This window comes from Bufo bufo, chromosome 9, assembly GCF_905171765.1.
Source record: "Bufo bufo chromosome 9, aBufBuf1.1, whole genome shotgun sequence".
Classification (NCBI taxonomy): Eukaryota; Metazoa; Chordata; class Amphibia; order Anura; family Bufonidae; genus Bufo; species Bufo bufo.
The window spans coordinates 16,349,786-16,375,616 of record NC_053397.1 but is presented as its reverse complement, the minus strand read 5'-3'; the positions used below and the strand labels follow the sequence as shown (position 1 = coordinate 16,375,616).

The window sequence follows — 25,831 nt, the reverse complement described above, 5'->3', positions numbered from 1 at the left end:
GGGATACACGTTGCTGTCAGTCAGTCTCTGGGATACACGCTGCTGTCAGTCAGTCTCTGGGATACACGCTGCTGTCATTCAGTCTCTGGGATACACGCTGCTGTCAGTCTGTCCCTGGGATACACGCTGCTGTCAGTCTGTCTCTGGGATACACGCTGCTGTCATTCAGTCTCTGGGATACACGCTGCTGTCAGTCAGTCTCTGGGATACACGCTGCTGTCATTCAGTCTCTGGGATACACGCTGCTGTCAGTCAGTCTCTGGGATACACGCTGCTGTCATTCAGTCTCTGGGATACACGCTGCTGTCAGTCAGTCTCTGGGATACACGCTGCTGTCAGTCAGTCTCTGGGATACAGGCGGCAGTCAGTCAGTCTCTGGGATACAGGCGGCAGTCAGTCAGTCTCTGGGATACAGGCGGCTGTCAGTCAGTCTCTGGGATACAGGCGGCAGTCAGTCAGTCTCTGGGAAACAGGCGGCTGTCAGTCAGTCTCTGGGATACAGGCGGCTGTCAGTCAGACTCTGGGATACAGCCGGCTGTCAGTCAGTCTCTGGGATACAGCCGGCTGTCAGTCAGTCTCTGGGATACAGGCGGCTGTCAGTCAGACTCTGGGATACAGGCGGCTGTCAGTCAGTCTCTGGGATACAGGCGGCTGTCAGTCAGTCTCTGGGAAACAGGCGGCTGTCAGTCAGTCTCTGGGAAACAGGCGGCTGTCAGTCAGTCTCTGGGAAACAGGCGGCTGTCAGTCAGTCTCTGGGAAACAGGCGGCTGTCAGTCAGTCTCTGGGAAACAGGCGGCTGTCAGTCAGTCTCTGGGATACAGGCGGCTGTCAGTCAGTCTCTGGGATACAGGCGGCTGTCAGTCAGTCTCTGGGATACAGGCGGCTGTCAGTCAGTCTCTGGGATACAGGCGGCTGTCAGTCAGTCTCTGGGATACAGGCGGCTGTCAGTCAGTTTCTGGGATACAGGCGGCTGTCAGTCAGTCTCTGGGATACAGGCGGCTGTCAGTCAGTCTCTGGGATACAGGCGGCTGTCAGTCAGTCTCTGGGATACACGCGGCTGTCAGTCAGTCTCTGGGATACAGGCGGCTGTCAGTCAGTCTCTGGGATACAGGCGGCTGTCAGTCAGTCTCTGAGATACAGGCTGCTGTCAGTCAGTCTCTGGGATACAGGCTGCTGTCAGTCAGTCTCTGGGATACAGGCTGCTGTCAGTCAGTCTCTGGGATACAGGCTGCTGTCAGTCAGTCTCTGGGATACAGGCGGCTGTCAGTCAGTCTCTGGGATGCAGGCAGCTGTCAGTCAGTCTCTGGGATGCAGGCAGCTGTCAGTCAGTCTCTGGGATGCAGGCGGCTGTCAGTCAGTTTCTGAGATAAAGCTGTCAGTCACGTGGCAGAATCTTCGGTCTCCTAGTAACCTCCCTCCTGGTCCTCCCGTGACGTCACCGGCTCCGCCTGCAGGTGTCGCTAGCAGGTAGCACGCGCGGTTACCAGGGTAACGAGCGCGGCCCCGGCTCCTGTCAGCCAGTCAGTCAGGCCGGGGTAGGGATGGAGACCACTGGGAACGGAGCACCGGGGATCGGGGGCAGCTCTCCGGCACCTGATGAGGAGCCCCCGCCGCCGATCAGGGACAGGCTGGCCGGCATGCAGAAGGGGAACAGCGTGTGCTCCCGCTCCTACTTCGTGGTGGTCATGGTCTTCGTGCACGTCTACATCCTGAATGTCATCGCGCTGCTGCTCTACGTCTACTACAGCAACGGCAGCCAGGACGGAGCGGACACCGCGGGGGCACCGGCCACCTCCAGCTCAGCCGCCGTCCCCTCCACACCGGCCCCGGAGCATAGAGCGCACCACAGGCAGGAGGACGGCGGCGGGCCCTACAGCTACCTACCCCGGCTGGAGGGCATCAAGGTTAGTGACAGCTCGGGGTCATGTGACCTTTGCCGCAAGTAGGGTGTTGGGGTCACGTGAGCTGTCAGGGGAGCGTAGTCATGTGACCTGAGCAGTATGTCATAAGGTGGGGGGGGGGGTGGAGTTACCCATAGCAACCAATCAGAGGCTTTATGGAAAATAAAAGCAATGGCCTCATTGGTTGCTATAGGCAACTGCTGCACTTTAACCTCGGAAGGACTGGAGCCATGGCGGTCGCCCTCTAGTTCTGCCTGGTGGCTGTTTACCAGGGGTGTCCTATAATCAATTCTGCTGGGGGATCCCAGGGACTTCAGTCCGACACTACAGGAGAGGTAAGGAGTTTCTTGACTCAAAGCAGAATCCTCCCCAATACAGACCACCCTCTCTATAAGACAGACCCCCGCCCTGCAATATAGACCACCCTCAATACAGACCACCCAATAATACAGACCACCCCCTGTAATAGAGACCATCCTCCATAATACAGACCACCCTCTCTATAAGACAGACCCCCGCCCTGGAATATAGACCACCCTCCATACAGAACACACCCAATAATACAGACCACCGTCCCGGAATATAGACCACCCTCCATACAGAACACACCCAATAATACAGACTACCCCCTGTAATAGAGACCACCCTCCATAATACAGACCACCCTCTCTATAAGACAGACTACCCTCTCTATAAGACAGACCACCGCCCTGGAATATAGACCACCCTCCATAACAGACCACCCCCTGTAATACAGACCACCCTCCGTAATACAGACCACCCTCTCTATAAGACAGACCACCGTCCCGGAATATAGACCACCCTCCATACAGAACACCCCCAATAATACAGACCGCCCCCTGTAATAGAGACCACCCTCCGTAATACAGACCGCCCCCTGTAATAGAGACCACCCTCCGTAATACAGACCGGCACCCTCCATAATACAGACCACCCCGTAATATAGACCCCCCTTCATAATACTGACCACCCCCTGTAATACACAACACCCCTAATAAGACAGACCACCCTCCGTAATACAGACACTCACCATAATACAGACTACTCTCCATAATACAGACCACCCCCCAGAACTCACATCACACCCCAAGATGTCATAGAACTAAATGATAAAATGATGTCCACCTGCAGTCGCCACAAGGGGGAGCTCATGACATTACACTTTTACAAAGTTCCAATTGAATTCAATGTAAATACATAGAAAGGAGCTCCCCCTAGTGGCAGATGTCTTGCATCCAGAGGCTGGAAATCTATCCAGCTGACTAGAAGTGCGCACATGGCTACAAGAGAAAGCACTAATACATTGTGACGAGTCCTGCACCTGCGTCACAGCAGCACATTATCAGCTTCTGGATGTAAGTGGTGGGATGGTATATCGATATTGGACTCCAGCAATTTTACTATAGTGACGACTCTGCAGACTGCAGTACTAGTTACCAGACATGAGGCATGCTGGGAGTTGTAGTGTTGCAACAACTGGAGAGCCACAGGTTGGAGACCACTGCCCTACAGCCACACTTCAACTGGCTATACACATTAGATTAGGGAGAGAAGGATCAGGCCGATGGATTTCACCATGCCCAATCCCTTTCTTCTGGAGAGGTAAGGTGTCTGGCTGTGGCTTACTCCCTTCTCAACATTCGGAACACATCTACTCTCAGCTAAGCCGAGCATGCATGTGTATTGTGCGGGTCAAGAGTGATAACTGTCGACCGATCGTGCATGTGTTTGGGATGTCAGAAGTGATAGCTGTCAGCTAAGCATGCATGTATATAAGTGGGTTAGTAGTGATAGCTGTCGGCTGAGCGTGCATGTGTATAAGGGGGTCAGGATTGATAACTGTCGGTGGAGTGTGCATTTGTATAAGGGGGCCATAAGTGATAGTTGTTGGCTGAGCATTTATGTGTATAAAGAGGTCAGGAGTGATAGCTGTCAGCCAAGTGTGCATGTGTATGAGGGGTCAGGAGTGATCGATGTCAGCCAAGTGTGCGTGTGTATGAGGGGTCAGGAGTGATCGATGTCAGCCAAGTGTGCATGTGTATGAGGGGTCAGGAGTGATCGATGTCAGCCAAGTGTGCATGTGTATGAGGGGTCAGGAGTGATCGCTGTCAGCCAAGTGTGCATGTGTATGAGGGGTCAGGAGTGATCGATGTCAGCCAAGTGTGCGTGTGTATGAGGGGTCAGGAGTGATCGATGTCAGCCAAGTGTGCATGTGTATGAGGGGTCAGGAGTGATCGATGTCAGCCAAGTGTGCATGTGTATGAGGGGTCAGGATTGATCGCTGTCAGCCAAGTGTGCATGTGTATGAGGGGTCAGGAGTGATAGCTGTCAGCCAAGTGTGCATGTGTATGAGGGGTCAGGAGTGATCGCTGTCAGCCAAGTGTGCATGTGTATGAGGGGTCAGGAGTGATCGCTGTCAGCCAAGTGTGCATGTGTATGAGGGGTCAGGAGTGATCGATGTCAGCCAAGTGTGCATGTGTATGAGGGGTCAGGAGTGATCGCTGTCAGCCAAGTGTGCATGTGTATGAGGAGTCAGGAGTGATCGCTGTCAGCCAAGTGTGCATGTGTATGAGGAGTCAGGAGTGATCGATGTCAGCCTAGTGTGCATGTGTATGAGGGGTCAGGAGTGATCGCTGTCAGCCAAGTGTGCATGTGTATGAGGAGTCAGGAGTGATCGCTGTCAGCCAAGTGTGCATGTGTATGAGGGGTCAGGAGTGATCGATGTCAGCCAAGTGTGCATGTGTATGAGGCGTCAGGAGTGATCGCTGTAAACCCCCCCCCCCCCCCGGTGTGTTCTATATATCAGGACACCCCCCCCCCCCCCATTTATCACTTCAAGTCCATGTATCTGGACCGAATCCGCTCTGATTCTGCCGCCATGCTGCCCCCGATTCACATATTGTTGGGGGGGTTGGGGGGCGCAGCTGCGCTCCCTTCACCAGTACAAGCTCCGCTGACCGCAGGGCTCTCACGTATTCTTAGCCTGACCTATTTCTTGATAATAAATTGTCATGTATTATCCTCACGTCTCTGCTTTACTTTCCAGAGCTTTCTTAAAGGAGTTGTCCGAGATTCTTTTCTATTTAGAAGTCTGCTTGCGGTCAGTGAATGAAACATTTTGTTTACAACCCTTACAGATGCAAAGTCAGCCATATACAGTAGTGTTCAAAATAATAGCAGTCAGACATCACAAACCTGATCAATCACTGTTTTTGGTATAAATGATATTTCTACATGGCAAATAATTTACTAGCAGGTGTAGTAGAGTAATAGAAATCCAACAGACCCAACAGTTATGATGTGCATGCTGCTGATTCTCTGTAATTCAATCACTTATTGAAAGGGGCGTGTTCAAAATAATAGCAGTGTGAAGATCAATGAGTGAGGTCAATGAGCAATTATTGCCCTTAAGGCAGCACATGTCGTACCTGCCGGTTACAGTGCATTTCTCTCTGAAATTCTGAGGAAAATGGGTCGTTCCAGACATTGTTCAGAAGAACAGCGTAACTTGATTAAAAAGTTGATTGGAGAGGGGAAAGCATATAAAGAAGAGCAGAAAATGATCGGCTGCTCAGCTAAAATGATGGCAAATGCTTTAAAATGGCAACCAAAACCTGAAAGACGTGGAAGAAAGCGAAAAACTACCATTCGAATGGATAGAAGAATAGCCAAAATGGCGAGGACTCGGCCGACAATCAGCTCCAGGAAGATGAAAGAAGGTGTAAAGTTCCCTGTGAGTCCTGTTACAATGAGAAGAGGCCGATGTGAAGCCGAGCGATCTGCAAGAAGCCCCCGCAAAGTCCCACTGCTGGAAACAAGACGTGTGCTGAAGAGCTTACAATCTGCCAAAGAGCACATTGACCGCCTAAAGAGACATTGTGTGGACTGATGGAAGTAAGATTGTTCTGTTTGGGTCTAGTGGCCGGAGACAGTTTGTCAGACGACCCCCAAACACTGAATCCAAGCCCCAATGCACTGTGAACACAGTAAAGCATGGTGGACAAGCATCATGAGATGGGGATGTGTCTCATACTACGGTGTTGGGCCTATTTATCGCAGACCAGGGACCAGTCTGAATCCATCAGAATACGTGAAGAGGTCAGGCTGCCTTATGCTGAAGAGGAAATGCCCTTGAAATGGGTGTTCCAACAAGACAACGACCCCAAACACAGCAGTAAACGGGCAACGTCTTGGTTCCAGACCAACAAGATTGACGTCATGGAGCGGCCGGCCCGATCCCCGGATCTTAATCCAATAGAAAACTTGTGGGTGACATCAAAAATGCAGTTTCTGAGGCAAAACCAAGAAATGGAGAAGAACTGTGGAATGTCGTCCGATCCTCCTGGGCCGGAATACCTGGTCACAGGGGCAGAAGGTGGTGACTCCGAGCAGCACAGACGTCCAGCAGTTCTCAGAGACAGCGGTTATACAACTAGATTCAGAGGAAAGAAAAGCTTCAGACATTTCTCCGTTTATATAGTGAATGGTTGAATTTGTAAAGAAGAAGACAAACACTGCTATTTTTTTGAACAGTCTAATATTCACTTTTCTTCTTTTTTTTTTTTTGAGGAACAACACAAATTTTTATGTATTTTTCTTATGTTTTGATTTAGAATAGAATGTGTAGTGTTCCCAATGCATCTGTGTGGATGGAAATAAAAGCTATTAGAAGGATTTTGAGCTTTATTCACTTTTTTAAACACACTGCTATTATTTTGAACACAACTGTACATTAGATAGCTGTTGTCTTTCTCTCTTGACCCTCCATACACACGCACTCTCGGCCGAGCATGCACGTGTCCTGAATGAGAAGGGGGTGAAAGCCAGGAACAAAAGGATGGGACAGTAAAAATCCGACTGCCCGATCCTCATCTCCCTCGACATCTGGCGTTGGGGTAGAGTCAGGAGGTCCTGTACACATTAGATCAGGGGTCTGGCACTCCAGCTGTTGTGAAACTACAACTCCCAGCATCCTCCGTTTACTTCTATGTGAGTTCCAAGGACAGCTGGGTAAATGTGCATGCTGGGAGTCGTAGTCACAACTGCTGGCAACTGTCGGCATTTATCTAATGAGTGTGGCTAGTGTAGTACACAAGAGCTGAGGGTTTGCTACAGTTACATCCAGTCTAGACCATTCTCTGCACAAACCTCTCTCCTGTCCTGACTGTTCTGATAGTTTGCTACAATGTATCAGTGCAGGGTTGTCTAGGATACAATTGTCAGCTGTGGGAAATATTAGGTCTAAACTGGTTTTAGCCTCTAAAAGAAAATCAATGTTCTCCTTCACTGACAGCAACCAGAGATTTTGAAGACTGTGAGGAATAGGAGCCTAGAATAGATCAGAAAGTTGCAGATCGTTTATCCAGCAGTCGGACACCCTGATGTACCCCAGATAGGCCGACATCTAGCCCCCCTGACCCTCCAGCCTCCTCACCCTGAAATGACGGATAGCAGAGAACACCCCGCAGTATAAGGCTAGGTCTACACGATGACATTTGTCGCACCAATGTCGAGCAACATTTTTTATAATGGTAATCTATGGTGTCGCACGTCCCAAAAAACCTATTCAAGATGGATTTTTCTGCGACTGTCGCGTCGCAGCATGTCGCAGTGCGACACCATAGACTACCATTATAAAAAATGTTAGTGTAGTTGTGCTCTATGTGTCGCGCAGACGTAGCCTAATAGTCACAGTGTCCGCTCTCCTGACGCGCCCTTTTAGTAAATCCCGTAATATTCTTTCTTAGGCCTCTGCATTATGTCGTCGCTCCGTTATTCCTGCTGGAAATGTATGAATAGACTGACAGCAGTCTGGCACATTGAAGGAACCTTTGTCTATAGCCGACGGCCCCTTTAATAACATTTTTTCCTGGCTTTTCATGTAATCGTTTTTTGCCACATTCCAAACGCCACGGAACATGCTGATACCGTCACGCGTTAAGCCGTCACATGCTGCGTAATCCTGGTATTATTCCATCGCCGCAGAGTTTTATTCCCATAGTCTGAACCTGGATCGGGGGTTGCTGAACGCTTTCGAAATTTCCTTGAAAGAATGTGGCTTAACCTCCGGTGACCCCGGCGGGCGACACATCCCCCTCAGGTCAGCATTAGGACCTGGTGCAGATAGTGCTTCCTTTTTATGGATGCTGTAGATAAGTGCACCCTCCCCCACCCCCTTCTTTATGTCCACACCCAGATGTCAGACAGGACAATCAATTTGGACAATCCCTTTTTGTTAGAGGGGTGCAGGGAGTGCTGCTGTAATCTGCAGGAGAGCTTGGCAGCAAGTGTCCAATCTCCCTGCAGTATTAGGCTAGGTCTACACGACGACAATAAGTCGCACGACAAATAGGGCCCAACTACACTGCAACATGTGTTGCGTGACAATTTTTATAATGGTAGTCTATGTTGTCGCACTGCGACATGCTGTGACTGCGACGCGACAGTCGCAGAAAAATCCATTTTGATTTTTTGCGACTGTCGGTTCGCAGTCACAGCATGTCGCATTGCGACACTATAGACTATCATTATAAAAATTGTCGCGCGACATTGGTGGGACCCCCACTCTTTTATTAATATTTTGTTCATTACATAGAAATGAGCAATGGTTCATATTTACTTACATAGAATGGCTCCACCTGGTGTTCATTTACATTTACTGACATAGCATGGCGCCACCTGGTGTTCATTTACTTACATAGTATAGCTCCACCTGGTGTTCATTTACTTACATAATATGGCACCACCTGGTGGTCATTTACTTACATAGTATGGCTCCACCTAGTGTTCTGTTACTTACATAGTATGGCTCCACCTAGTGTTCTGTTACTTACATAGTATGGCTCCACCTAGTGTTCTGTTACTTACATAGTATGGCTCCACCTGGTGTTCTGTTACTTACATAGTATGGCTCCCCCTGGTGTTCAGTTACTTACATAGTATGGCTCCACCTAGTGTTCTGTTACTTACATAGTATGGCTCCACCTGGTGTTCTGTTACTTACATAGTATGGCTCCACCTGGTGTTCAGTTACTTACATAGTATGGCTCCACCTGGTGTTCAGTTACTTACATAGTATGGCTCCACCTGGTGTTCAGTTACTTACATAGTATGGCTCCACCTGGTGTTCAGTTACTTACATAGTATGGCTCCACCTGGAGTTCAGTTACTTACATAGTATGGCACCACCTGGTGGTCATTTACTTACATAAAATGGCTCCACCTGGTGGTCATTTACTTACATAGTATGGCACCACCTGGTGTTTAGTTACTTACATAGTATGGCTCCACCTAGTGGTCATTTACTTACATAGTATGGCTCCACCTGGTGGTCATTTACTTACATAGTATGGCACCACCTGGTGTTTAGTTACTTACATAGTATGGCTCCACCTAGTGGTCATTTACTTACATAGTATGGCTCCACCTGGTGGTCATTTACTTACATAGTATGGCACCACCTGGTGTTTAGTTACTTACATAGTATGGCGCCACCTGGTGTTCATTACTTACATAGTATGGCTCCACCTGGTGTTAATTTACTTACATAATATGGCACCATCTGGTGGTCATTTACTTACATAGTATGGCACTACCTAGTGTTCAATTACTTACATAGTATGGCACCACCTGGTGTTCAGTTACTTACATAGTATGGCTCCACCTGGTGTTCAGTTACTTACATAGTATGGCTCCACCTGGAGTTCAGTTACTTACATAGTATGGCTCCACCTGTTCTGTTACTTACATAGTATGACGCCCCCTGGTGTTCATTTACTTACATAGTATGGCTCCACCTGGTGTTCTGTTAATTACATAGTATGGCGCCACCTGGTGTGCATTTACTTACATAGTATGGCTCCACCTGGTGTTCAGTTACTTACATAGTATGGCTCCACCTGGTGTTCTGTTACTTACATAGTATGGCGCCACCTGGTGTTCATTTACTTACATAGTATAGCTCCACCTGGTGTTCATTTACTTACATAATATGGCACCACCTGGTGGTCATTTACTTACATAGTATGGCTCCACCTAGTGTTCTGTTACTTACATAGTATGGCTCCACCTAGTGTTCTGTTACTTACATAGTATGGCTCCACCTGGTGTTCTGTTACTTACATAGTATGGCTCCACCTGGTGTTCTGTTACTTACATAGTATGGCTCCCCCTGGTGTTCAGTTACTTACATAGTATGGCTCCACCTGGTGTTCAGTTACTTACATAGTATGGCGTCACCTGGTGTCCATTGTTTAGTAATGTGCCCATCCACCTAATAAGCTGAGTGCTGGTGGACATGCATCCTCAGTCACTCTCCTGACAGTCAGGTCTCTGCATGGTGATCCTCTGTTCACTGCACGGAAATAGCGATCTGCCTGTTTGTCAGGTGAGGAGCAGAACCTCTGCAGTACTAGGCGGTATAGTTGAGAAGACTCCTCTGCAGAGGAGGTAAGAAAGGTCTATATTGTCAGCTGCCAGAAGGGGAAGGAGACTAATTCTATCCAGAGCCCACCCCAGCAGCACCAAGGAGGACACATGGAAGCAAAACATGGTGAAAAGGATATTTTTATACTAGAATTGCTCCAAATTACCATACAACAGGACTTCATAGGACCCTCACATGGAGCCATATCGGGGAGGTATGATTAAGCCGTAGTAAGGCAGGGGCGGGACATAGGTCATAAAGCTGAATGATACAGGTGGTGTAATGGCGGCACGCCACGTTGGATGGTACTGATCGTTCCTCTCTTTTAGGTCGGATACAAACAGAGGATTGAACTGGTCAACAGCAGAATGCATGAGATGAAGACGCTGAGCCTGAAGCCCCTGCTGTTCGGTAAGAGACACCCCCCCTGCCAAGGGCTGATGGTGGTGGATACGGGTGACGTTGCGCTTCAAGCTGTTGTAAGGGAATTTAATCGCCTTAATGCTCCAGGCAGCCTGTCATTTTATTAGAGAGTGGGGGGTGGGGGCGATATAAATGAGCAGCAGATCTAATCATGTCAGGATGGGGGTCACAGTAATCCCCTGGATCCTGCACAACACCTGTTTTTACTTTCCCTTCAATCCCCAGAGATGTCATCCTGGGAGAGTTTTTCACATGTCTGGTCAGTGTTTGATCAGTGATTTTCATCAGTGATTGTGAGCCAAGACCAGGTGCGGGTCAAAAAGACAGAACAGGAGCAGATCTTTCTTTCTACCTTATCTCTGTGGGGGCAGAGCAGCCTTAGGGCTCATGCACACAGCTGTCTGCAATACAGGGCACCGTCCATGTGCCTGCCATTTGCGGATGCGGACCCATTCACTTGAATGGGTCCGCGATCTGCAAGATTCAGTCCACACCGCAAAAAAATATATATATGTAGTGCTTCCATGGGCTTCCGTTTTGTGCCTCCGCTCTGCTCCGTATCCTGCAGATTGTGGGCCCATTCATGTGATACAATGGGTCCGCATCAGAGATACAGAACGTACACGGTCGGTGCTCATATATTGTGGACCCGCTGTTTGCGGGCTGCAATACGGGCACGGGCTGCACACGCTCGTGTGCATGAGCCCTTAGGCTGTCCGTATTTTTTTGCGGCCTGTATGCAGAACCTTTTACTTCAATGGGACCACAAAAACAACGGGAATGAGATATTCTGGCTCTCTTGTCCTTCTGGAAAGAGAGCTAGCATGCATGTCTCACTGAGAGACGTGTAATCCTGGGTTGGATATTCTAGTTCTCTTTATCAGTTTCACTTTCAGTTGAATAGCTAAGCCAGCCTCACTTCTGCAGCTAGCTCTTTCAGGACAAAATCCCCTTATTAGAGCAAAGCAGATAGAATCGGCTTTTCTAGTTGAGAGGCCTTGGGGGAACTTTTGGTGGGTACTAGTTCTATTATGGAGACCAGTTAATATACGTGATGATTATTGTAGGCTAGGCAACATTTCTCTTGGTTTCTGGGAAAAATATATGAAAATTAGCACATCTTACATCTGTTGGTTTAGGAAAGCTAATTTGAATATATCTTTCCTAGAAACCCAGAGGAGCACTGTCTGGCCTACAATATTCTGCGTATGTACTACACATACTAGGTTCTCTCCATAATGAGAAAGAGTACCCCCGCAGACAACGCATATATACTGCCAAGAAACCCAGAGTAGCATACAAGTGTACCTCCACTTCTGGAGTGGCAGGTTGGAGAGGTAAGTATTCTCTCCTCCCCACACAGCCCTTGGTCCCTTCTGCAGAGGTTTCACTGCCAACAAAAATGATTTGTGAGTCACAGCGCAGGTGCCTTTAGCCCTCTCAATAAGCACTAGGGACACAGCTGTAGTGGTGCTCGAAGCTCTACAGCCCACCCCTTGGTGCTCCAACTGCCCGATTTGCATGAAAATACAAAATCTTCATATCTCTGCAACGCATTAATCTACAAGGATAATCAGGGTATCGTTTTAATCAGCATGATCTACCCTACCAGGCAATTTACATGGGGTTGATCATGCTGAGAGATGCTCTTTAAATATATTCAGACCCCAGAACACAACCTCTGAATGTACTCGGACCCTCTATATTAATTTCAGACCCCTAGTAACCCAGACCTGAGGTCACACTGACACTGCTGTGCTGGAACCTGGCGCTGACGGGGGTGAGGAGGATAATGTACTGGCTGCTATCTATTGAATGGGAGAGGGAGGATAAAACTAGGGTAACTTCAAGTAAACCTGGGTCTGACATGTCTGACCCCCTGGTGTGGAGCCACGATTGATGCTCCAGGGCCTCTGTGCATAATATACATTGGCCCCCTTCGTGAGCATTTGTGGGCCCCCAGCCATCGGGATAAAGCTCTTCTAGTGATTGAAGCATCCACTAAACATTTATTTCAGTCACTTATATTGATATCCATTACAGCAAGACATTCCACATATATACAGTGCTATATACAGTCTGCGCCAGTAAGAGGGGCAACCCACCATAGGGTGGCCCCTAAGGGACTATCCAGCGGGAGCCACAGATTGCTGCCTTAACTTTAAACCTGGGAAACGGGAGAGTGGCAGCAGTTGGGGATCGGTGAGTAATTTTTTTTTTTTTTAAACCCATACTGAATGGGTATTCCCACCTCAGACATTGATGGCATACCTCTAGGACAGGGGTAGGCAAACTCTGGCACTCCGGCTGTTGTGAAACTACAACTCCCAGCATGCATACTTCTTCTACTCTTCTCAGAACTCTCATAGAAATGAATGGAGCTGGAGTGCCGAAGGTTGCTTACCCCTACATATGCCATCATTGTCAGACAGGTGCAGGTCCCACTTCTAGGACCCGCACCTATCTCCGGAACGGGACCCCCCAAAGTGTAGGAAAGCGCAGCGTGCTCTCCATTCATCGCTATGAGAGTTTTGAAAATAGTCGAGCATTGGCTATTTCTGGCAGTTCCATAGAGGTGATCGGAGAGGTGGCTGCGCATGCGCTTTGCTCTCTGCTTCACTTCAGGGACTTGGTCCTGGACCTGCACTTATCTGACATTGATTACATATCCTAGCGCAGGGATCAGCAACCTTTAGCACTCCAGCAGCTGTGAAACTACAACTCCTAGCATGCACACTTACTTCGTTGTCCTTGTAACTGCTATAGAAGTGAAAGGAGGATTCTGGGAGTTGTAGTTTCAGAACAGCTGGCGTGCCGGAGGCTGCTCATCCTTGTCCTAGCCATATGCCATCAATGCCTGAGATTGGCCAACCCCTTTTATAAAAGGTTGTATTCCCACCGGACAACTTAAAACTGGAAAACCCCTTTAAATAACAGCCCTGTCCCATCTCATTAGAGACGGCTCCTTTCAGAATGTGGCCACCAGGGCGACCAGCTGCTGTGAAACGGCGGCCTCTACTGGGGAAATGCAGTACTACGTGGCGACCCTTCATAGATACGGATGAATGACCCTCCATATAATACAAGGACGGCCCGGGTCTCCATTCTGTCTCCTAGAGCAGTGGAGCCCCCCCTGTATGATGCCCATAGGCTCTAATGGGGCAGGAGACAACCCCTGCGTTTCAATCGGGGGCACTCTTGCATTTCAGCCCTGGGCTGGTACCTCCATGTTACTCTATGGGAAGACGGTTGCATGATTTCGTGCTGCTCTCACATGTAAACCGTTATTCACATCTTGCAACGAAAGTCTCTGTGTGCGCTTAAAGGGCATTCCCCTCCCGAAATAAAAAAATATATAGAAATCACCAGGAAATGACGTTACCTTCTTTTTTTGTACTTTTAGTTATATCAGTCCCTAGGAAAGCAGGGTGACACCCATATCACCAACCCTACGGCACCCGTTGGGGTTTCACCCATCTTCTCCACGCTCCAGAATGGCCAGAGCTGTCATGGCAGCCCTATTTGTTGTCACCCAGCTTTCCTAGGATCAGATACGGCTGAGATAGGACGACTCAAGGACTTTCATCTACTGGTGACCTGCTTATTTTAGGGGCGGGGGGGGTTTCTCTCTGTACGGTTGATGCGCCGCGGCCCAGTGAAGTCCTACGATCGGCATCTGTGATGCTTCCACTTCTTGACGGCGAAGTGCAGGTTCTTGTTCCTCTTCTGCCAGGCGTAGGCGTGGTGCACCACCACCTTGTCTTCTTGCACGTCGCCGCTGATGACATAAGTGCCTGTCCGGGTCCCGCGCATAATGTTCTGCACGCACGTAGCATCCAGGTCCAGCCACTGCTGAAGCCTGGGGAAGATGTCACCCCGGGAGAGCGGCCCGTGCTTTAAGATGTCCACCCTGGAGTCCATGTCAAAGTCAGAAACCGAGCTGGAGGTCATGTTCCTCTTGATGATACGAACTTTGGCAGCTGCAAAACGACAAAAATAAGAGATAAATCTGCGTCCGTTGTCTGTGAACGATGCCCATACTAATGTATTGCTGGGTGGCAATCAATATGGCCGCCATTACAGGTCCACATGATAGCCCTTTGAGGTGACAGAGGTAGAGGACCCCAATCCGAAAGCCGAGGGAAAAACCGCCGCAAAGAGGAATGGACGGCCCGACTCAGCATTTAGGACAGTGATCCCCAACCTGTGGCTACCCAGCTGTTGCAAGACTACAACTCCCAGCATGCCCTGACAGCCTGCTAGTGGAACATCAAATAGTACAGCGATGCCTAGCCTGTTACAAAACTACAACTCCCAGCATGCTCTATGGTACAATGTGTTGTTTAGTGATCCCCAACATGCTGTTGCTGAACTGCAACTCCCAGCATGCCCTGGCAGCCTGTTAGTGGGACATCAAGTAGTGCAGTGATCCCTAGCCTGTGGCTATCCAACTATTGCAAAACAACAACTCCCATCATGCTCGGACAGCCTGTTTATGTACTGCAGTAATCCCTCTTCAGCTGTTGCAAAACTACAACTCTCAGCATGCGCTGACAGATTGTTAAACGGACATAAAGTAGTATGGCTCTACATCTGTTGCAGAACTACAGCTCCCAGCATGCATTGACAGCTGCAGACTGTCAGAACATGCTGGGAGCTGTAGTTTTACAACAATGGGAGAGCCCCGATTCCTCTGCCAATAACGTCTGATCATTTGGTGGTCCTGAGACCCCTTGATCATGACTGACTAGATATTGAGTAACCCTATGAAATGTAGGGTGCTGCCCAAAGGGGAGACTGACCCTAGGGTGAATTTACTCTGTAGTAGATTATTCAGGCCTGAACTAGTACCCCGCTGGATGCAGCACTACTTCCATGGATGGGTACATAACAGCAGCGCGAGTCTTGTGTCTTTTTATGGTCCTGGCGGCGCGGGGGGCTCCAGTCAGGCGTCTTCTGTATGCAGGGCTCGCCTCCTCCCTGGTGGTCACTGTATACGCAGCGCAGCAGTGACATGTCTTTCCCAGGGATGAGCGAAACGCGCCGGAGCTGCCGAGGCCTTTTATGGGGCTGAACTTTAAAAAGTGTTGAGATGATATCAGGAGGACGTCGCTGGAGGAACTCGGGCATCACTTAAGTGATCATGGGGGGCAGAGAGGATGCGGGGGCTTCCTATCAGTTATCCATTGCCTTTCCCCAGCTCACATGGAATGAGAGAGTGCAGAGGTTTACTGTCCCTTTAAATTTAAAGGGGATCTGTCACAGAGAAATGAGTAAGACACCATTCTAACGAGGGGCGCAGTTGCAGTTCTCCGAGACAGGGGACCCCTCTTCATATGACAGGCCGGGTGCAGGGATTGAAAAATAAAAAGACTCGTCTGTCACCGGGATGGCCAACCTGCGGCTATCCAGCTGTTGTAAAACTACAATTCCCACCATGCCCTATTGTAGGCAGTCTTTGCATGCCGGGAGTCGTAGTAGTTGCGACAGCTGGAGAGCCACAGGGTGGCCATGCCTACACTAGGCTCAGGGTGGCACACTCACTGATGGTCTCTGGTGGAGCCTCTTGACACACAGGAAACGCCTGCTCAGCCAATCACTGAGTGAGGTGGGTCAGTATTGCAGCCAGTGATTGGCTGAGCAAGCACTTCCTGTGTGTCAAGAAACACCAGGAACCAGTCAGAATGTAGGTGAGTATGACCTGACCCGAAAAAAAAAATTCAGACGGACGACCCCTTTAAAGGGGTTGCAATCAGCTGTATTCTACAGGGTGGAAGTATTCAGTTTCCCTACAGCGCCACCACAGGAGAAATTAAATATTGCAAGCTGCCGGTTGAAATCAATGGAGGGTCTATGTAATGCATGAACAAGTCAGATCCCCCAACCCGCGAGACGCTCTGCGCTCTGAATAATAAGATGAGGGTCTCAAATAGGACATCTCCGGACCCCCATAATTTATTTTAAAGAGTGAGCCAGTCGTCTCATCCCTCATGGCGTCAGTACAAGCCGTACTTCACCAATAAGTGGCAGGATCACTTAGAGGCAGCTGTGTATGCAGGTGTCAGTACTTACTGAAATCATTAGCGCAGAACGTATCCAGGATCTCCTTGGCAGAGCTGGCCTCGTTGAGTTCACAGTCCCTGCAGCTGGCACGGGGCACCGCTGTAAAACCAAAGGAGCCTTAGTATTCCTGAGTCCTCTCTATTGTACAGTGACAGTCAGCATTACATGTATGGTTCCTATTACCAAGTGGAGGGAAAAAATCTGTTTTTGCTTGATGGAAACCATCATCAAGCAGGTTACCTGCTGCTGGCAGACCTTATCCATCTAAGGGCTCATGCACACGAACGTATTTTCTTTCCGTGTCCGTTCCGTTACTTTTGCACACCGTATACTGAACCATTCATTTCAATGGGTCCGCAAAAAAAAAAGAAAAGGAAGTTAATCCGCGTGCATTCCGTTTCCGTATGTCTGTATTTCCGTTCCGCAAAAAAAAATAGAACATGTCCTAATATTGTCCGCATTACGGACAAGGATAGGACTGTTCTATTAGGGGCCAGCTGTTCCGTACGGAATGCACACGGACGTCATCCGTATTTTTTGCGGACCGCTAAATACATACGGTTGTGTGCATGAGGCCTAAGAAAGAGACCTAATGCTCAATTAATCTGAATTTCAAAGGTTAGTGCCGACCACCTAAACCTAGAAAGATTTTAGTGATCAATATTAAATCTATAAGGCCTCTTTCACACGGCCGTTTTTTTTTTCCCGTTTACTGGCCGTTTTTTGCGGTCCGTATACGATCCGTATACGGAACCATTGATTTCAATGGGTCCGCAAAAAAAACGGAATGTGTTCCGTATGCATTCCGTTTCCGTTTTTCCGTTCCGTTTTAACATAGAACATGTCCTATATTTGGCCGCAAATCACGTTCCGTGGCTCCATTAAAGTCTATGGGTCCGCAAAAAAACGGAATGCATACGGAAGTGCATCCGTATGTCTTCCGTATCCGTTCCGTTTTTTGCGGATCCATCTATTGAAAATGTTATGCCCAGCCCAATTTTTGCTATGAAATTACTGTATACTGTATTTGCCATACGGAAAAACGGAACGGAAAAACGAAACGGAAACACAACGGAAACAAAAAACGGAACAACGGATCCGTTTAAAACGGACCGCAAAACACTGAAAAAGCCATACGGTCGTGTGCAATAGGCCTAAGAATGCTTCATCGTTATGAATGTAGTTCTAACTGTGCCAAGCTTCTTGACTGTTTCCAATAACAACCAACCGAATAGTGAGTGCAGCTCTGGAGTATAATACAGGATGTAACTCAGGATCAGTACAGGATAAGTAATGTATGTAGACAGTGACTGCACCAGCAGAATAGTGAGTGCAGCTCTGGAGTATAATACAGGATGTAACTCAGGATCAGTACAGGATAAGTAATGTATGTACACAGTGACTGCACCAGCAGAATAGTGAGTGCAGCTCTGGAGTATAATACAGGATGTAACTCAGGATCAGTACAGGATAAGTAATGTAATGTATGTACACAGTGACTCCACCAGCAGAATAGTGAGTGCAGCTCTGGAGGATAATACAGTACATTAAAGGGGTTATCCGAGTTAACTTAATTTCTCTCTATGGCTTTATTTCTCCTATACATTAGTTTTCCTAAATCACTTGCAGTACCTATCTTGTGCCGTTTCTCTGCTACACTAAACAGTCATGTGACCGCCCACGTCATCAGCTGTGACGTTCCGTTTACATGGAGCTCTCTGCTTGTCGGAGTGACTAAGCCATGTAAACGGAACGTCATCAGCCTTGGCCACGCCCCCACCTCTCTGGATTACAGTCCGTGCGGCTGTGAGTTGATCGCGCATGCGCGATCCTCACTTGTGCCGCGGCTACCTCAAAGTTCCTCCCTGCGGCTAATAGGTGATCGCATATGCGCGATCATCAGGCCAGGCAAAACCAGCAATAGCTTGGGGCCCCGAACTGGTTGGGGCCCCGAGCTGGCCAAGCAGAGTAACAGTCAGAAGATCCAATGGTATAAAATATTCTAACCCCCAGGCGTTCCCATGGTGACGGGGACGCTTGCCTGGTTAGAATATACCATCGGATCTGAGTTTTTCGAGCTCAGTGAGATCGTAAAAAACTCAAATCCGATGGTATATTCTAACTCCCAAGCGTTCCCATGGTGAGAGGGACGCTTGCCTGGGGGTTAGAATATACAGGGCGCTGTAGTGAGCTCTTCACTTGCATTATTACAGGATATCTCTTAGCTCTGTACTCCGGTAATAGCAGAGCAGGCAGTGCGGGGGGCGGCGCTCACTCACTGTCACTGACGTCACGCGCCTGCTCCTCCCACTAGGCGGAGCAGGCGCGTGACGTCAGTGAATGAACGCCGCCTGCACTGCCTGCTGTTGTTACCGGAGCTCAGCCAAAGTAAGAGTCAGAGACTCAGAGATTTCAAAATAATAAGAAAATACCTCTGCATTGAGAAATGAAGTGACTGATTAGTACTGCTGCTGTGAGCGTCGGGGAGGGGGATCTGTGGATAGCACTGTAGGGGGATCTGTGGTCTGTGGATGGCAGGCAGTGCCATCCACAGATCCCCCTACAGGGCCATCCACAGATCCCCCCTCCCCTAAACAGTGCCATCCACTGATCCCCCCCCCTAAACAGTGCCATCCACTGATCCCCCCTCCCCTAAACAGTGCCATCCACTGATCCCCCCTCCCCTAAACAGTGCCATCATGATGATCAACCCCTCCCACAAATATTCATGAGGGAGAGGTGAGTCATTGTTGTTACTGCTGCATGTAAACACAGCAATAACAGAACCTAGAAAAGGTGTAAAGATCGTTTTTTTTTTTCAAAAAATCAAGCTTGACTAATGTATATGTATATCCTGATTAATTTTGTTAGGTTTTATTTTTTTTTCCCATAACTCGGATAACCCCTTTAATCTAATCTATTTACATGTTTCCTTATTTTGTAGATGAATTCTATATGGTGATTATTGGGGATATATGCTTTATATGGTTGGTGCACTATACAGATGAGCTGAGCATTACTTCCCCCCTCACATTTTCTTTGATATATATATTGTATACTTACTCCTTCCTCGGGTGCTCGTGTCATTGGTGATTGTGGAGATGCACATCCCGTGATCAATAGGAAACTGTTCACACTTCAGTATCTCTGGCCACGGGTACCCATAACAGGCCATGATGGGGGCGCAGCTGTTCCTCACCGCCTGGCACAGGCTCCTGCACGGCTTTATGATCCTGTCCCTGAAGATGTGATGAGAAATGATAGAAAATAACATTTCAATAGCATTTCCTAGAAGTCGTCACCCAGCTTTCCCAGATGCAGATAAAGCTACGACACCTAACCCATGAATGCAGCGCGGGCCCCGCCACTTATTAGCCGTGATAATCTCTAATAGGCGGCGCTCGGGCTTTGGCGGTAGGTGGCCCTAATTCTGTCAGCTTGTATGTTTCATTGAAACAAAGATCAGGGGGCTCGGCGCCGGTGACGCACGTAGGGGTCAGTCAGCGGTAATTCAAGGAGACATCCAGCATGACCAGGACCACTAATGGGAAAACATGGCTCCTAATTACCGGGGCGAGTGACGCAAGTAAGGGTGGTATGATGTCCACGCATGATCACCCCCCACCCCCACCATAATGGACTCTTATGTCAGTACCGTTCAGTGTCTCCCCCTGTCACAGCGCGCTCTGCAGCCGTTTATTGGTTAGATCTGATACCAGAAAAGCTGAGTTAGACTCCTAAATAGCCAAGTGAAAGAAAAGTGAGGGACGTATCGCAGCAGAATTAGGCAGGTCTGCTGTGCAGAAGTCTGGGAAAGCTGGGTGGAGACCGCACCAAGAAACGACGGGTCCCAGAAATACGAACAGCAGCCCAGACTTTAAAGGGGTTGTGTCACTTCAGCAAATGGCGTTTATCATGTAGATACTAATGCATTGTGATTCTCCATATTGCCTCCTTTGCTGGCTGGATTCATTTTTTCATCACATTATAGACTGCTTGTTTCCATGGTTACGACCACCCTGCAGCCCAGGAGTGGTGGTCGTGCTTGCACCAGACTGTGTGTGCTCCCACGGTCCCAGAGGCTGGCACTTTTTTTTTTATAGTGTGCAAGCACGGCCACCGCTGCTGGATTGCAGGGTGGTCGTAACCATGGAAACGAGCAGTGCATAATGTGATGGAAAAAATGCATCCAGCCAGCAAAGGAAGCAACATGGAGAATCACAATACATTAGTAAGTGCCTTGTATTAAAGTGGTTATCCAATGTCATAAACAGCCCCCCCACGTGCCGGACCCCTCACAATGAATATACAGGCGCCGCTCTTGGTCCCCGCACCGCCGCTGCCGCTTCTCCCAACACCAGATGTTTTCATCCGTGTACAGAGAGAAGCAGCAGCGGCGGCGGTGCGGGGACCAGGAGCGGCGCAGGGAGCGGGGTAAGTATATTTTGTGTGAGGGGCCCGGCACGTGGGGGGGCTGTTTATGACATTGGATAACCCCTTTAACATTCTCTACATGATAAATGACACTTGCTGAAGTGACACAACCCCTTTAAGAACGGATGGACGTATCCATCTACGGACAAAACCCGCCATGTGAATAGGGTCTTGGGAGTATTTCCTGACGGGTAGTTCTGAGGAACGCCACTTTCAAAATTCGAAACCACGGCAGAGCCTCAGGTTTCTGCCACTGATAGAAAAATCCAACCTGCTAACTAAGGGTGCATTCACGCAACCGTATGTATTTTGTGGTCCGCAAAATGTGGATCCACAGAATACAGATGACGTCCTTGTTGCATCCGTTTTTTTTTTGCAGACCCATTACAAGGGTTCATGCATGCGAACTTTGTGCTGGCCGTTCCATGCATTGGAGACCGCAATTTGCGGTCCCCAATGTATAGTCAACATCCGTTCGGATGATTCCGCAGACGGATCCGGACCCATTCAACTTGAATGCGTCCGTGATCCATCCGCACCACAAAAAAATAGAACATGCTTCTGGATTGCGGACCGATGCATCGTGATACGGTTTGCACATGCTCGGTGCCCTATATTGCAGACACACTGTTCGCGGGACGCAATACAGGCCTGCCCCGACACGCGCTCATGTGCCCTAACAGTGCTTATTCTTGTGCGCAAAATGGACAAGAATAGGCCATGCTCTATCTTTTTTGCAGGACTGCATTTTTTGTGGCCTCCTTGAAACGAATAGGTCCACATTCGATCCGCAAAAATTGTGAATCGGATGCGGACCAAAAAATACGGTTGTGTGAATGGGACATTATTAGGCTCCATGCACACTTGCATACTGCGGGTCTTCAATACACGGGCACCGGCCTGCGTGCACGCCGCATCACGGATTGCGGACCCATTCACTTGAATGGGTCAGCAATCACGGAGATGCGGAACGGAGGCACGGATCGGAACCACTATGAAGTGCTTCGGTGGTGTTTCTGGCCGTGCTTCCGCACCGCAAAAAAGTAGCGCATGCACTACTTTTTTGCGGTGCGGACCTTCGGATGCGGATCGCGGACCCTATTCAAGTGAATGGGTCTGTGATCCGCATGCGGCTGCCCCACGGTCTGTGCCTGTGCATTGATGACCACACCTTGCGGTCGGCAGCACGGGCACGGAGCCCTAACGTTCGCGTACATGTAGCCTTAGAATGTAGAAAGAAATTGCAAAATGAGGTGTTAATGCCGCCTAAGGGTATGTTCACACGTCTGATTTTGAAAATCCGCCTATAAAATTCAGTATTTTCTTTTTCAGTGCTTTTATTGTGCATTTTTTTACGCCTTTTTCTTTACCCATGGATGTCTACTTCAATACAAATACGATACAATACATTTTCTGCTCGTGGTTTTCGCCACCTATCCGCGCCCACAAACCGCAATGACACGCACTGAGCTGTTTATTTTATGCTTCCCATTCATTTTTAATGGAGATTCAGCACGGATTCCGCCCCAAGATAGGGTATGCTTTTTCTTTCTTCCACGTGGGAAAAAAAGTAAGCGCTGCTCCCCATTAAAATGAAAGGGAGGCGATTTTTGGAGCCAATGAAATCAGCGCCAAAAAACTCAGGTCCAACTAAGCTTTAGGGCATGTCCAGAAAGGTTGGGAAAAATCTGACGAATCTGCAGCAAAATGCAGACGATATCCTTATACTGGAGTGGCTGGCCCCCCCACTGCGAGGGGCAATCTTCACTAGTTCCCCCTCCTTCTATGGCATACATACAGGACAGAAATGCAAAGTGCAAGAAAGCGAAAAGTTTTTAGGGTACGTTACCCTTCCAGACATATAGGCGCGAAGAGCGAGCAAAGGAAGATCCTGGCGTCCGGGTGGCATTCACGTGCAAGCAGCGGCAGCCAACTGGAGGACTGCTGGATCACCTCCGCCATCGTCTCGTGCTCCAGCAGGTTAGGAATCCTCATCTGCGTGTACCCAATGCCGTGACACAGGGGCATGTGCCTTGGGATGCTCACGCAGCGGGACGAGCTGCTGACAAAGTCCACGTACATCGCTCGGGAACCGCAGGTCAAAAAACAGAGCGAGAAGATCAGCTGCCACGTTGAGCCCTGGCATCCCGGGCATCTGCATCGCCGCGCACTCATTATCCCAGACAAGATCTGACGCGTTGCCTGCGAGAAGGGCGACTGAGTCTCCCTGAGCGGTGGCCCAGGGTGTTTTTTTATAGGGCCGGGGGACACTTCTCCTGCTAATCCTCTCTCATTAAGATCCAGCACACTTGGACAAGACAATCCCACAGTTTGCGTTGGCCAATGGGCCCGATTGTTTGGTCTTGTTAGGGGGGCAGCTTAAACCAGCAGGTGTTGTAATAAGGGCGGACAGGGGGCTTGAATGTTTGAACTCTCCTGCCCATGGCATTATCTCGGCCCATTATTGTACTCTTGATTGGGTCTCTGCAGGAAGCCATTTGTCCACCAGTCCCCCCACCACCACCTTTCTCCGATTTGTGATCATTAACCATCACGGAAAATGCGACGTGTTTCCTCTTTGCTGTTCTCAAGCCAAAAACAATCATTTACTGGCTGGGGGGGGGCTGTTTATTTAGCACTGGGGGAGGCTCAAACAACACACCATGGGGGCTTGGGGCTCAGTAAATGTTTTCCTTTTTGCAGACAATCCATCCTGGCTTGCCTCCTTTTTGCAGTTTTGTAGTTTATTTACCCGGTAATCCATCAGAATGTCATTTGCTGTAATGCAAAAGGTGACAATTTAAGGTTTTGAGGGGAAGTTACCCCATAAAATAAAATAAAAAAAATCAATCTTTGGACAACCAGTATGGCTGTGATGATGCAGCTTCCCCAGACCAATGCCTTGAAAAGGCCTAGAAACACTTGGATTTTCCAGGAGTAATATATTGATGGTCATCAGTATGAAATTGGTGGGGGGTCCGACTCCCAGCACCACCACCACCGATCAGCTGATTGAAGAGGCTGCGTCGCTCCGTGAGCGCTGCAGCCTCTTCCTAGGCCAGTGATGTAACGTTCATTGGTCGCATGGCTGAGGCGCCCGTTCAGGTGAATGATGGTCTTGAGCTGCAATACCAAGCACAGCCACTATACAATGGACGGCGCTGTGCTTGGTATGCTGTGAGGAGGCCGCAGAGGTCTCCAGAGTGCAGCAACCTCTTCAAACAGCTGACCCCCACTAGTCAGATATTGATCACTTATTCTATGGAGAGGTCATCAATATCATATCCCGGAAGACCCTTTTAAAGAGGTAGATCTTCCCCCCCCCCCCCCCCCGCGTCTCCTGTTCTGGCCGTCCTGAGCTGAATGGCCGTCATGTCATACTGCATTTTAGCGGCGCTTGCAGTTCCCACTCCTGTACCAGAAGTCATCCCCGGGGGCGATCAGCGGATTGTTCCAGGGCCTGCATTCTAATGGGTTGTCTCTAATAGAGAAACCACATTTCATCTGGACACCCATTGGCGAATACACTTTTGGGTTGGTCTCCATCACACTGTATCAGATTTATATACAGTCTATTCGTCCGCCTCCATTCCTGCCCCATAGAGAATGAATGGGTTTGCACCCGTTCCGTAAAATTTTCAGAACGGATGCGGACACATTCACGGATGTGTGAATGGACCCTAAGGGCTCGCGAACGTGTGCTGGCCAGGCCGGTGCTGTGGTCCGCAATGCACGGGCAGTGACCGTAGAGCCGCCGTATACGCGGACGCAGAACCCATTCACTTGATGCATAACTTTTTTGCGGTGCGGAGGCATGGACAGAAACCTCCGCAGTGCTTCCATGGGGTTCTGTGCCTCCGTTCCATTCAAGTGAATTGGTCCGCATCCGTGATGCGTTGCACAAACAGCCCTTGCCTGTATATTGTGGACCCGCTGTTTGCGGGCTGCAATATGGGCACCGGCCAACAACGGTTGTGTGCATGAGCCCTAAAATTAAGATATTCTGAATATATACCTCTATCTGTCAGTTGCCGGCCTCTTAAATGTTTGGCCTACTCTTTTTTTTTTTTATCTAAATAGATTCCAAAACCCCATGCTGATTAATTTCATAATATATCTTTATAAAAGCCAGAGCTCGGTTTTTCTGATACACAGCTCCAAATCCCCTGCATTGGCATAGAGGTCAGTGGTACAATTTGTGACTTCCTGCAGCCACCACTAGGGGGAGCTCAGAGCATTCTGTCTTATTATAAGTGCACTGATGCCATGCCCCCCTTCCTTACACGCATGGCTCCTTGGACGTAGATTAACCTCAGATTTTTTTTCTTTTTTTTTTTTTTTGCAGAAATCCCGAACTTTTTGTCAGAAAAAGAGTGCAAGCTCCTCATCCACCTGGCCCAGTTAAAAGGACTCCAAGCCAGCCAGATTCTGCCTGTGGACAGCTACAAGGAAGCCATGGAAAATCTAGAGATAAGCAAGGCTGACCTCTTTAATCTGTTGGATCACAATCAAGATGGGCAGCTTCAGATAAAAGAGGTGAGGAAGGGGTTAAAACCACCCGAGG

At 48.9% G+C, this 25,831-nt stretch overlaps 1 protein-coding gene across 1 annotated transcript in view; it reads left to right on the top strand.

Annotated features, from left to right (window-relative positions):
- The first annotated feature begins 1,462 nt into the window (after nt 1–1,462).
- P4HTM (prolyl 4-hydroxylase, transmembrane) overlaps nt 1,463–25,831 on the top strand; it is a 40,824-nt gene continuing 16,455 nt past the window's right edge. Inside the window, exons 1-3 of the mRNA XM_040406928.1 lie at nt 1,463–1,904; nt 10,677–10,758; nt 25,613–25,803. Coding sequence (XP_040262862.1) covers nt 1,542–1,904; nt 10,677–10,758; nt 25,613–25,803 — 636 coding nt within the window. The 5' untranslated portion in view covers nt 1,463–1,541. The remainder of the gene's footprint in view (nt 1,905–10,676; nt 10,759–25,612; nt 25,804–25,831) is intronic.